General features: G+C 50.5%; 4 protein-coding genes and 1 non-coding gene across 5 annotated transcripts; 2 read left to right on the forward strand and 3 right to left on the reverse strand.

Moving 5' to 3' along the window:
• Positions 1–22: 22 nt before the first annotated feature.
• On the reverse strand, positions 23–904 carry ELA1 (elongin A; the record flags this gene model as incomplete). The annotated part of the gene is made up of 1 exon (XM_024860174.1): positions 23–904. The coding sequence occupies one exon, from the start codon at positions 902–904 to the stop codon at positions 23–25; it is 882 nt and encodes a 293-aa protein (XP_024711731.1).
• A 2,253-nt stretch (positions 905–3,157) lies between these two features.
• C7M61_004860 lies at positions 3,158–3,229 on the forward strand. The gene has a single exon. It is a non-coding gene; the product is annotated as a tRNA-Glu (tRNA).
• A 589-nt stretch (positions 3,230–3,818) lies between these two features.
• PDR16 (phosphatidylinositol transporter) lies at positions 3,819–4,856 on the forward strand (the record flags this gene model as incomplete). Its single annotated transcript, XM_024860175.1, has 1 exon — positions 3,819–4,856. One exon carries the CDS (start codon positions 3,819–3,821, stop codon positions 4,854–4,856), a length of 1,038 nt encoding a protein of 345 aa, XP_024711732.1.
• Positions 4,857–5,428: 572 nt separating this feature from the next.
• Positions 5,429–6,250, reverse strand: C7M61_004862 (exosome non-catalytic core subunit; the record flags this gene model as incomplete). The annotated part of the gene is made up of 1 exon (XM_024860176.1): positions 5,429–6,250. One exon carries the CDS (start codon positions 6,248–6,250, stop codon positions 5,429–5,431), a length of 822 nt encoding a protein of 273 aa, XP_024711733.1.
• A 1,614-nt stretch (positions 6,251–7,864) lies between these two features.
• BNI4 (Bni4p) lies at positions 7,865–11,284 on the reverse strand (the record flags this gene model as incomplete). The annotated part of the gene is made up of 1 exon (XM_024860177.1): positions 7,865–11,284. The coding sequence occupies one exon, from the start codon at positions 11,282–11,284 to the stop codon at positions 7,865–7,867; it is 3,420 nt and encodes a 1,139-aa protein (XP_024711734.1).
• Positions 11,285–12,353: the final 1,069 nt, after the last annotated feature.

Raw genomic sequence — 12,353 nt, forward strand, 5'->3', positions numbered from 1 at the left:
ATACAGACCCGGTCTGCGTATGCTAGTGGAAGATCGACAGGCGGACCTTATCGGTCTTCTTGATTGGAGGAGCCTCGGGTTTGGCCTCCTGCTTTGGTTTCCGCTCTGGCGGGATTCGAGGCATTCTAGGGGGCATCTTTTTCTTCGGCACAAAGATACCCGGAGCAGGCCGTTTTCGAGGAGAAACCCGATCCTGTGGAGGCGGCGAGAGCTTTTGAATTTCCAGATTCTTAGGCGAGCCAGCCCGTGGCGCCTCTTGCGGCTGATGAAGCAGCCTCAGACGAGGCAATTGCGGTGGTTTCTGCGGTTTCGGTGCTCGAGGACCCTTGAACTCCGAGTACATATCAAAAGCAGGTCTCTTGTTCGGCCCAAACATCAACTTCCGCTGCTGCATGTCCCGCATGGCCTTGCCCATGATCGTTTTACGGGAAAACTTGGGATCTGTGTTGTAGTTGCGGACCTGGCTCGTACGGTAGTTCCGTCGTATCGGCGTGTTTCTGATGATGCTGGGGATGGGCGTGATGGAGTTTTTCAGCTTTTCCTTCTGGAGCTTCTCGGTCATCTTTCGTAGTCTCTGGGCCAGTGTGGCTCTGAACTGGTCCCTCTCTTCCATGTACCGCTGGTACAAAGCCTTATTGGGCATTTCCGTCTCGCCAACCACCAAGTCCTGCCTGGCGCCTGGCACTGGACGGTCCGGAAAATCCTTTTCTATAAGAAGCCCCCATACTTCGTCAGACTCGGGTGTTATCGTGGGCAGGTTCTCTTCCACTAGGGCTAGTTGCTTCAGGTTCATGCGCTTGAGAACCGGTTTGATCAAGCAGTAAGGTGTTAAGCCGACATCGGCGATTCTGGCTGCCAGCTGAACACACGCCAGAAGCGCTATTGCTTTGAGCAGAGCCACCATGGCGAATGTAGTGGAGAAGAGTCGTTATCGATGCGCACTGTGTAGAGTTGTAGATGAGATGGGTGGGGTGGAGGTGGATGTACACTTTATGTTTTTGGATTTTGAAGAGTTATGGGGGTGGGGTGTTTTGGGTGGAGAGTTAAGAATTTGTTTTATGGGAGTGATTTGGATGGCGGGAGCCAATTGTGGTGAATGGTCAGTACAGCAAGCAAGGCTTCAAGGGAGACATGCAGCCGAGACACTTCTATAAAAAAAGGTCTCGATGTTTTGGGGAAAGGTAGTTGGATGAAAAAGCGAGATTTGCTAACTCAGCGGAGGAGTTTGGATGTGAAGTTCACCTGTTGTGGTGGTATTCTTTGGTTTCGCAGCCAAAGGTGGAATGAGCTATGGTGAAGACCTGATGACAAGAAAGGGCTGCCCCGAGACAAAATGCGTTTTCGAAAAACGCAGAATTAGAGAATTACAGTGCATTTGAAAAAGGGCCTTTTGTAGTGGCAGATTATTCAATATGTACTGGACAGGAGACTCTGAAGCATGCATGTTAGCGATACCAAGCACACTTAGGACCGTACCATTGGACCTCTGGAGAAAGAGAGCTACAATCAAGAGCTTTGTGCCATGGTAATTTCGTTGCTTTAGTTGAAAAATCCACTGCGGCCTAGAAGCAGAGAAACACCTGAATCCCTCAATTCTACCACTAAGCTACTTCTAAACATGGGAGTGAACGGTTGAGTTTACGCTGGATACACAATGGAGCTTAACTAACCCACTATTTGCATAAAACATGTATATCATTACCAGAATTGTCCCTAAGTGGGCCCTAACGATATCCCAAAGCACCCCAAGAATGGCTAAATCGCCGCCTCCACTAATTCTGTCCCTGGTGACTCTTCACCTTTCAACAGCGTTCGGAGACTTCACAACGAGACATTGTACCCAGAGAGATTAGTCCATGTGTTTGCCTGGCGCTGGAGGTATGCAAGCACCTCGGGGTAGGTCCTGAGCAAACCTCGTCTGATGTCTGAAGCATAAGGCTCACCGCAGCCCTTGGCGAGAAAGTAGGCATACTTGTCTTCGCTAATAGCGTCTTTGGAAATCTCTAGTTTCAACTCCATGAACCGGTTGAGATAAGCCGCGACGGAGCTGGATCCACGATTCAACGTCGATATGGCACGAATTGCATTTTGTTCGTAATTAAACGGCATGAAGTCTTTCTTGAGGCGGTCGAGTAACTCTTGCCCAGATAACTGTGTCCATTCCGAAGTCTCCCGGACACGTTCAATCCACAGTATGGCACTGTCCCTAAGCAGCAACAGGACAAGGCGTCTATCTAAATCGTTGTCTCCACAAAAACGATCCTGGCATTCCCATATATAATTGTTGATGCGTCTGGGGTTGCGGTCGCCGTTGAAAGGGGTGATCTGGGATGCCAACTCGCATACTACTACATATTCTTGTAGTTCAGAACTCATCTTGGTGTAAAGTGCGATGGCTATTCAGGAGATGTTTTATGGCTGTTGTCGTATATGTACCTCGTGCTATTCACTTCAGGGACGCAGGAAAAGTATGCCTAGGCTATGATGTTCTGGTTCAGCTGGGGATCTCTTTTTGTGGTTGATCGCAAACCTAGGTTGAACTTATATCCTCAGAATAAATAAAGACCCTTTTTCCTCCCCGGGGAGGAAACAAGCTTTTTTATACTAAACAATGCGGATCGACTCAACCCCGTAACGCGGCTAGCGGTTAAATGCTCATCGAGTCCAGAATTCCTTGGTTCACGTGACTTTTGCCACGTGATCGACTTTGTTTTATGTCTTTTTACCATCACAGCCATGAAAAGCCGTGTTCGCTAGCCTGCTTTGGCAAAGGGTTTTCCCTTTCTGAAGTTCCACTTGGAGCTTGAATCAGTAAGGAGTATCACCTCGGTGAAAAGCCTGGTCAAAGATAATAGAAGAACTATGCTGTATACAGGGATGAAACATACAACCTTAATAAGCACAGCCAGCGCCCCCACCAGTGTTTCAGAATCTGCAACCCCCGCTCAAAAGAGAGCTTGCTAAGCCTGCCTACTTTCTACTTCCATACACCGAGAACCACTAGTCCAGTGTACTGGATCTGCCCTTACAGATACTGAATTATCTGCAGGCAATGAGCCAGACGTGTTAGTCACGTGCCATTCATGTGAGAGTCATGTGATCGCTCGCGCTGTCCTGTCCCTAGAGACTCTCCCGATGCACAGAAAATCTATAACAATCCGATATGGTGTAATGGCTAGCACAGTTCGCTCTCACCGAGCAGATCGGGGTTCGATTCCCCGTATCGGAGCTTTCTTTTTTTCACATTTCCAGACCCACTTATTTTTCCCGACCATTTCCCGAAACTCTTTTTTCTTGACTGCTGTGAAAACTCTACTCAACGTTGCTACGTCCGATGCGGACCTAACCTTTGCTATTTAATGGGCTCATGTGCGGACTCGGACATACCCCCCCTGAAAGGGTCCACACTAGCGTATTCCAAATCACACTACTAAAAAAAAAAAAAATAAAATGCCGGCCGGTCTCCCTCGGCTTTAAGCGCCGGATTAACCTCCAGCCGCCACCAGCCAAGTAACATGTAGCTCTAAATCCGCAGCGCTTGGCACTATCTTATCGTGTGAACCTCTCCACCATCGAAGCGTGAAAAACCACAAAAAAAGCAAATCATCAGCCCACACCTAAATCCGCCTGTAAACTTTTCAAAAATTGCAAAAAAATTCAGGATCTGCTGTTTCCGAAGCTTATCTGGGCCATCTCCTTTAGAATGAGGCTTCGGTTCGGGATAACGTGAAGTAAGCCGCGGATGCGCGGCCGGAACGCAAATGTTCCGCGATGTACCGTAGAAGCAGGGGAAAAAAGTCAAACATCAACACTCCACAATGCTTTTCAAAAAAGACAAAAAGGACAAGGAGCCTCAGGATGTCAACAAGGATGTCACTCACGTGCCCTTCACGGAGCCAACAGACGAGTCCAAGGTGCCTGGCGAGCTGAATCTCACCTCTGACCAGAAGGAGAAGTTCTCCAAGGTGTACCAGCACTTTGCTCAGGAGGACTTTGCTGTTGCCGACTCGGAGGAGTCACACAAGCACAAGGACAAGGCCCACTATAAGCCTTTGACGGAAGACGAGAAGTCCTGGTTGACCAGGGAGTGTTTCTTGCGGTACTTGAGGGCGACCAAGTGGAAGGTGGAGGACGCCATCTCCAGAATTGAAGGCACGCTTGCGTGGAGACGTGAATTTGGTATTTCGGGAAACTTCGATCTGGAAAACGAGGTCAACGGCACCCTTGTTGCCCCTGAAAACGAAACAGGTAAGGAGGTGATCTTGGGGTACGATAACGACGCCAGACCCTGTCTCTACTTGAAGCCTGGTCGCCAGAACACCAAGACGTCTCAGAGACAGGTCCAGCACGTGGTGTACATGCTCGAGAAGGTGATCGATTACATGCCTCCAGGCCAGGACTCGCTTGCCTTGTTGATTGACTTCAAGGCCTCCCCAGTGGGTACACAGAACGGCAAGATCCCACCAGTCAGCACAGGAAGACAGGTGTTGAACATCTTGCAGACACACTACCCCGAGCGTCTCGGCAAGGCGCTCTTGACGAATATCCCATGGCTTGGATGGACGTTTTTGAAAATCATCCACCCATTCATCGACCCACTCACGCGAGAGAAGTTGGTGTTTGACCAGCCATTCCCAGATTACGTGCCTAAGCTGCAGTTAGACAAGGACTTCGGCGGCAAGGTCAACTTTGAGTACGAGCAGGAGAAGTACTGGCCCCAGATGATCAGCATTGCCGAGGAGAAGAAGCGCAAGTACGTCAAGCGGTTCGAGACGTTCGGCTCCAAGGTGGGCTTGTCTGAGTACGACTTGAGAGGCGACCACGAGGAGTTGAAGTACCCGCCAGGCGTTGCGTGAACCAACCCAAAAGACGTTATAGACTTTCTAGACACACGCTAGATAAAATTGGGGACTGAGGCAGCCAGGCGGCGCCTCGCGGTACGGCTGAGAGAATCAGCAAGATTTTGGTTCGTTCGCTTTTGGATTTTGTCACGCTTTGGTTGTTCGATAGAGCCAGGCGTCCGACACTTTTGTATATACTTCAAATATTCATTTTCAGTGGTAGCGAGGGGTGTAGGGTGCCGGTAGCATGCTGTCGTGATGGACGTTCAACTTTAGACGCTTTGCGTCTTTTAGTGAAATGCAATGGTGTAGTTTATGTAGCAGATTTAGGATGAGTATCATCATGGAGTCGGGGCAAATTAATTGGCCCGTAAAACAAACCAGGCCGTACCGCAGGTCTCCAAATCATTCTAAATCCATAAATGTAGATCCATAAATGTAGATCCATAAATGTAGATCCACAAATGTCAAATAAAGACACTGGGGTCGACAGACTGTCCACATAAATCCATATCGTGGATCATCCTGAATATGAAGATCCTTGTAGGCGCCAAACGGCCAAACCTAATATCCTCCAATCCACCACCCTACGAAAAGAGCTTGGCACACTTCCTCTTCTCCGTCACGCCAGTACGCTCACACACCATCGTCTCCCAGTCGATAGCCAACATCTGCTCCCCGGCCCCGCCTTCGCTTTTGGCAAAAACAACCCCCAAATCGTTGCGTGCCGTGGTCAAGTAGTAATTGGAGCCGTCGCCTAGCGAAAGCACCAGGGCACGAACCACATCGCCTGGCTTGAAGCAGTCCACGATCTTCACCTTATCTCTCTCCGTGGACCTGACATCCTGGGTTCTGATGATTCCTCTGAAGGCCTCGCCCACGTCCACAGGCTGGGCGCCCGCCAGACTGCCTTGGAAAGAAGCCACAGCTCCATAGGACGAAAGAAGCTGGGAACCTCCACCCATGGGAACGGAAAATTGTGCTGACGTGCCCGTGGAGCCCATTCCCAGGTCGGACGAGACGTTGCCGGCGCCTTCAACACACAAAATCTCGCAAGTCGCTTGTTTGGGATTGAGTCTGATGACTTTCACCAAAACCACATCGCCTTCTCGAGGCAAGTTGGTCGAGGTGGCCGAGACCGCCGCCTGGGCGTCTGCGGCGACGTGCTTGAACTCGGAGTAGTCCGTTTTGGGAATCACGGAAACCAAAAAGTCCTGGTTCTTCTCCTCCAGCTGGAGTTCCTGGACCACCACACGTCCTAGCACGGTAGCCAGAATGATCTCAGCCAGGCCTCCTTCAACATCGATTTTTGTCGCCACGGCGCCTTTTCCTGGAAAGTACCGCTGATGCACGCCGTTTTCCTCTTTACTGGCCGCCATGAGGTACTGGCCCGGCACCGCTGTGTCCATTTCTGTTTGGCTCATGTAGTTGCGATGAGCTTTTCGCACCCAGCATTGTTGGAGTTGGTGGGGTGGGAGAGGAGGAGAATTGGTGCTTTGGAAATGATGATAAAAAGGAGTTGAGGGATGAAAGAGAAGTCGGGGATTCGCCTGCTTATATATCTTTTGTTTTGGCTCGGGGCTGTGCTCGAGTGACGGGTGCAGCTATACGACTGATCCGCAGCTTATCTGGGGCAAGCTCGGGAGGCGGTGTTATAGGTTAGTGGCCTTTTTTTTTTTTAATAGAATGGCCTTGAAATAGATAGAAGGGGAAAATTGTAAATTGTCAATTTGAAAATATCAATCGCTTATTCAATTGTAGAGGATCCCATTGACCTGTCAATAGGCTGGTGGCTGCAAACGCACGCCAGTGTAGGCTATAGTACCGTGGAAACGAGGCTCGTGAAAACGAAAACCACAAAATTATTTTACCTTACAGATTTGCTAATTCTTCAAATCTGCTCCCAATCAATTGCCTTAGTCCAATTGCCTCCCAAAACGGTTTGTTTGTTGATGTTTCGTGGGTACCTATTCTTGCTAGACGACATTTCGCCGTTTTACCCAAAAGTGCAACCGCTTCTTCGTCGACACACAAGTTTACAAAATACCCTATTCAATGCTTCTCTCAGAAACCAACCTCGTGCATCAATGCCCTCGTCGAATGGCTACAACCAACAACCATTCTTCGTCTAGGTGCCCAGAGAGCCGTTTTTTAAACTAGCTTAGCCACCTTTTTACCCGTTTCGACAAACATCCAACATTTCCGACTTATCCTCATTAGGCACTAACGGACAATGCTGCTGCTCACTGTTTGGCTATTACCCAAAAGGACAAACAGAAGCGAATACAAAAAGTGACCAGTAGCCAGAAATACCCATTTTTTCAAAAGAAGGCTATTTCGTCCTGATTCTGATTCCATCATGCTTTTCTAGTTAGGAATTGAGCAAGCATGGCACTTTTGACCCTTGGAGTAATACGAGGGCTCGCCGAGACAATGGTCATTCAACTAATGCTGGCCCCATCTCCTAAACAAAGCGATTTCGTCACATAAAGACCTTGAACAATACAAGTAGACTCCACCTCAGATGGGTCAGCTCCCACTGACTGACGTATCCCTGCTGAAACGTAAATTCGTATATAATGAGCGCAAGCTGGTGCTACGCAAACCAAGCCATACGCCAAGCTTCTCGACGGAAACAAATGCAATTATAGATTAAATGCCGAAACTATGAAGTGGCACGCCCAGACGGTGTCCACATGGGGTGGTCCGACCAACTCATCCTCTCCTGCACTTGCTGCTCATCTAGCACCAACATGTCTTATCCCGAATACGTCGACGGCAAGGCCCCAGTGGTGACCCTCAAGGAATACGACAACGCCCCTTGGGCAGGCACGACATGTGTCGACAGAAGAGACGGCGGCTTTGTCATTGTGGACATGCAGAAGCCCGATCAGGTGGTGGCACGAGTCGATCCCAACGATAACGGCACTTTGGACACCATCTTCAAAAGCGCCCACAAGGACTTTTCGACGCAGCTCGAGAACAAGGACGTTCAGCGCAAGTAAAAATAAATCAGTACATGCTTAGAAGAAATGCGTGTAGCACTGGGAGTCCTGGTGGACCTCCATCTCGCTCTTGACCTCGTTGAGCTCCTCACGGATCTGCTGCGCCAACAAGGGCGTCAACTGGTTGCAAGTGGCAATGTCGGGGTGACGATCGTACTCCTCCCCGTTGTAGGTATCGTAAAGTATAATTCTCGAGGAGAAACGGACACCGCCCGGTTTGTAAGCAACCTTGGGCGATGCCATGGGCAGTTTTTTGATTCTGGAAATAAAGGACGTCAAGGAGCGAGGGCTCGAGGCAGCGCTCTGGTCCGAAAGCGATGGAATGCGGTCATGGTAAAAAGGCCCAGTGGGTGGTTGGAGCCCCATCATCTTGGGTGAGGGCACTCCTCTATTGGCAGCGTTCCCTGTAGATTTAAGACCCGGCGCCTGCGCTGGTTTCTTCACTGAAAAACCGTGGCCAATGTCGTTTTCCAGGTCGTCCTCGGACGAATATATATCCTCATCGGATTCGTCATCAGACAGGCCAAAGCCTTGCCCCACTGCAGACGACTCGTTTGAGGAATCGTACATATTTAGCAGCTGGTGTGAGCCTGTCTTGGCAATTGTCTGTTTGCTTATCGCGGGTCCTTTGAAGCCCTTGAACGACATGGAGATGGGCCTGGCAACATTACTTGGCAGCTCCCGGGCCACCGCTTCATTCATGGCCATTTGGTAGGCTGTTCCTAAAATTGGCAGCTTCGTAATCGCGTCATCGGCGGTACCTAATTGGGGCGTCAGTTTGACGCTCGCCGGCTTTTCGCTCGGACCGTCTACGATCATAAGGCTGGGCTCGCTGTCTTGCGTCTCGTCCTGGGGCTTGGGCGAATTCTTAGCCGAGACATCCTCGAGCTGCTGCTGCGTTTCCTGAATAGGCCTTTCCTCGTCTGGCTCATTCACAGATTCATTTTCTTTTGATGCGATGGGTTCCGCGGGGGTCACAATCGTTTCCTCATTAGGCTCGCTGATGACACTTTGGATATTTTTGTCTCCTTGTGGCGCACTCTCTTGCTTATTTTGATCCTGCAAGTCAGATCCAAAATTAAACTCGCCCAGATCAACCACGGAAGGAAGCGATGGCTCGCGTGGCGGCGACAGGACTTGTACCGGGGAAGAGGGAAATTCAAGATTATCGACATCAATGAAGTCAGAAAACTCGATAAAATCTTGCAAATTCTCGGAGTCGTTGTTCATGAACCCCTCAGCAAAATTGTCCTGGTTGAAGCTTTGGAAGTCGAGGGTGGGGAGAAGGCCCAATCCGGGGTTTTCCAACTCCTCAGTTTCGTGTGCTTCCACGGGACTCGGCAAATTGTCGGCCACCGCCTGGTCGATCAGATGCACCACGCCATTCAAGCTGCTCATGGACAGAGAGTTTTTCAAAATACTTCCGGCTCTCTTCATTGATCTTGGGCTGCTTTGACCTGCCTCACCGCTGTAGACGATGACATTCTCATCGGAGCCATTGTAGTTGATGTAAGAGCTTCTTTTGCCATTGGACTTGATGGAACGCATCGATCTGGATCTTTCGAGAGAAACAATGCTTTCGATCTCGTGTGGGTTCAACAGCTTGGGGAACAACGCTTCACCAAGAAGTTGGTCACTGCGAGGCGGATTAAGGCTCAGGCGGTTTGACTGTGGAGGCCTCGATCTTGGGGTCTCATTGAATCTGTACTTGAGCAAAGGCAGGCCAAATGAGGCATCGGATTTGAACTCGGGAAGCCTGAGATTTTCTGTAGGCTCGAGGCCCAATTCTTCACCAAAGTTCTCATGAGCGTGTCTTTGAGGTGGGTCAGCAGCGATATTGGCTGAATCGTCCTCCACACCATTCTTGGAGTACTCAAAATTATAGTCAGAGTCGTCGACCTCACGAATTGTGTTACCGTTGGCAGGCTTTCTATCATTCTCAGGCTCCAAAGTGTTTGTGGCCGGAGTATCGACCTCAGCAAACGATCCTGGAGTAGTTGGCGTCTGAGGTGTCTTTGATGGTTTAGGCTCGGGTTCGGCAAGAGAAACGATGTTGCCGTCGCTCTTCTTTCTCTTGAAACCTGCAAACAAGTTCTTCTCCTTGTCTTTCCTCTTGGTCTTGGTGGGCTCCTTTTGTTCTTTCGTCTTCTCTTTATGCTCTTTAGTCTTATCCTTTGGTTCCTTCACCTTCTTCGCCTTTGGCTCCTTTGGTTCTTTGGGCTCTTTCACTTCGCGTAGCGCAGAGAAGGACGGAGTCGAGAAAGATTTCGCCTTGAGCTTAGCAGGTTTGCTAGGCAAATCGGAACTCTTCTTCTTGAAAAGCCCACGGAAACTGAAACGCTTGGAGGCCGGCTCAGGCTTGCGCTCAGCAGCAGCGTGGATATCTCCCATGGTGCTGCTACGGATTGGCGATCTAGGCGGAGGCTGGGTGGGGCGATGTGACCTTTCACTCTTGAGGTCATTGTGGAGGGACATGGATGACTTGGGGGTACCGAACGCCGACGACAGTAACTTGGACACAGCGTTTACACTAGCCAGCTTCTTTGGTGATGGTCTGGGCAGGCCTGTGGCTGTGGCCGATGTTTTAGGTTTTGCGGGTGTTTGGGCGGGTTGAGCCGCGAGCTGGAAGGGCGGCTGGAGCGCCTCGGGCTCGGGTGGAAGAAGCGATTTCACGGGAGGCACCGGCAGCGTTGGAGCTGCTTTTTGTTCCGGTGGAGGCTGGGGCAAGTCTTTTGTCTGTGGAAGAGTAGCCGTGGAGGCGGAGAGAGCTGGGTAGGTCAGGTAGTCCGGCTCCTCGACAGCGGTGGTGTCCTGATCCAGCTCCAGGTTTTTGCGAGGACCCAGCACAGTTAGAAGCTGTGGCAGGAAGTCCTTTGTGGGTCTCTTGACGGTGTAGAAAGACGCTGGAGGGTCCAACTTTGGCGTTCCCATGGAGTAGCCGGACTCGCCGATGGTGCTGATGGAGGAGGAGTGGCGGTGGCGTTCGGGAGACGCGTTTACGCTCTCTGTGGATTTGGCCGTGTGGAAGGTCGACGTGGAGGCGTCTGGAGGAGGTTTGTGGAGCAGCACCCGCAGACCGCTGTAGGTGTAGTTTGCGTTGAAGGCTGGCTTGTCGAACACGGAGGCGGGTGGCACGGGCGAGGGTTCCTCTTCTTCCTGGATGGCCTCGGGAATGTTCTCCTTGGGCGCCTCTTTCCCGTTCATGATGCTCTCCAAGGCTTTCATGGAAGGCGAAGCGCTCATGAAGGACGTTCTCTGGTTCAACACGTCCTTTTCAGCAGCTCCATCGAGAGTTCCAGCGGCAATGGAGTTCGACAGTGTCAGGTGAGGTAAAGCCACGGAACGGCGTAGCGTGGAGATGTGGTTGGCCAGACTGGACTGGGAGATATGGGCCAGCAGGGAGTAGAAGGAGTTGTTCCAGAGAGCTTCCTCGGACATTCTAGGTGGATGCTGGAAAAGAAACAAAAAGTATGGGGATGGCCTGATTGGAAGACCTATGCTATAATGACGGGGCGAGGATGAGCTTATCAGCAAAACCAGGGAGTAAGAGGAGTAGTTCAGTTCTGACTAGAGTAGGTTTGAGAATTGATGGATTCGCGCGCCAGGGCGCGTGGGCAGGGGTCGGGCTTTGGTGGTGTGCTGGTGTTTCTGGTATAATATGTGGCGGGAGGTCTGGGTTTTTTCCTGCTCCAGTAGTGTGGAAAGCGGCTGGTGTTTCGGCGGCAGTTTTCGGCGGCTGTTTCGTGTCTCTAGCGTGGACGTTTAGCCTCTGAGGGCCTCCCACAGCATCGTCTCAGGCCCGCACGCTGGCGGCAGGAACGCGTCGTGCCTGCTACGCGACGCACGAAATTAGCGAACGAGGAAAAAAAAAAAAAAGCCAGAAAATGGACCCAGAAGCCTGCAAGGGTGGGAGCCTGCAAGGGTGGGAGCAAAATGGCAAAATTGTAGAAAAAAAAAAAAGCAAACACCACAAAGCATAGAAGGAATGAAGAAAAGTCGATGGGAGCATTTGTAAGAGAATTCAAAAAGGGTTGGTTTTGGGTATCGGCCAAAGCCTTGGGTGCTGGGTTGACGCACAGCTGCTTTTTCAAGAAGGGCTGGTTTGTTGAATGCCACGCTGGATGAGTCTGAAACACGGGCTTGATTTTGTGATTTTTGTGAAATTCCAATTCTTCAGCCTAGGCCAGTTTCTGGAGATTTTCAAATTTGTAGATCGACTACCGAGACATCTCGGCCATTCGGGAGTATCCGCAGCAGAGCCACACCGAGTGTAGGATCCACGGCAAAGGCCCAAATCGCAGGTTGAACCGAACTCAATTTGACAAACCTGGACATGTGGAGACTTTGGCCACCGAGTCCCTTGATTAGTCATTTTTCGAAAAAACCTTAAAGTGGAGCTATCCGTAGCCATTTTTCATTCATCCTCTGGAATCGCCTCACCCATTTGGCCTTGGCATTGGGCGTTTGCAGCCATTTTCTCCCGCCTCTCAAAATCACCTCAAACCTC

Source organism: Candidozyma pseudohaemuli, assembly GCF_003013735.1.
Source record: "Candidozyma pseudohaemuli strain B12108 chromosome Unknown scaffold00018, whole genome shotgun sequence".
Lineage (NCBI taxonomy): Eukaryota > Fungi > Ascomycota > Pichiomycetes > Serinales > Metschnikowiaceae > Candidozyma > Candidozyma pseudohaemuli.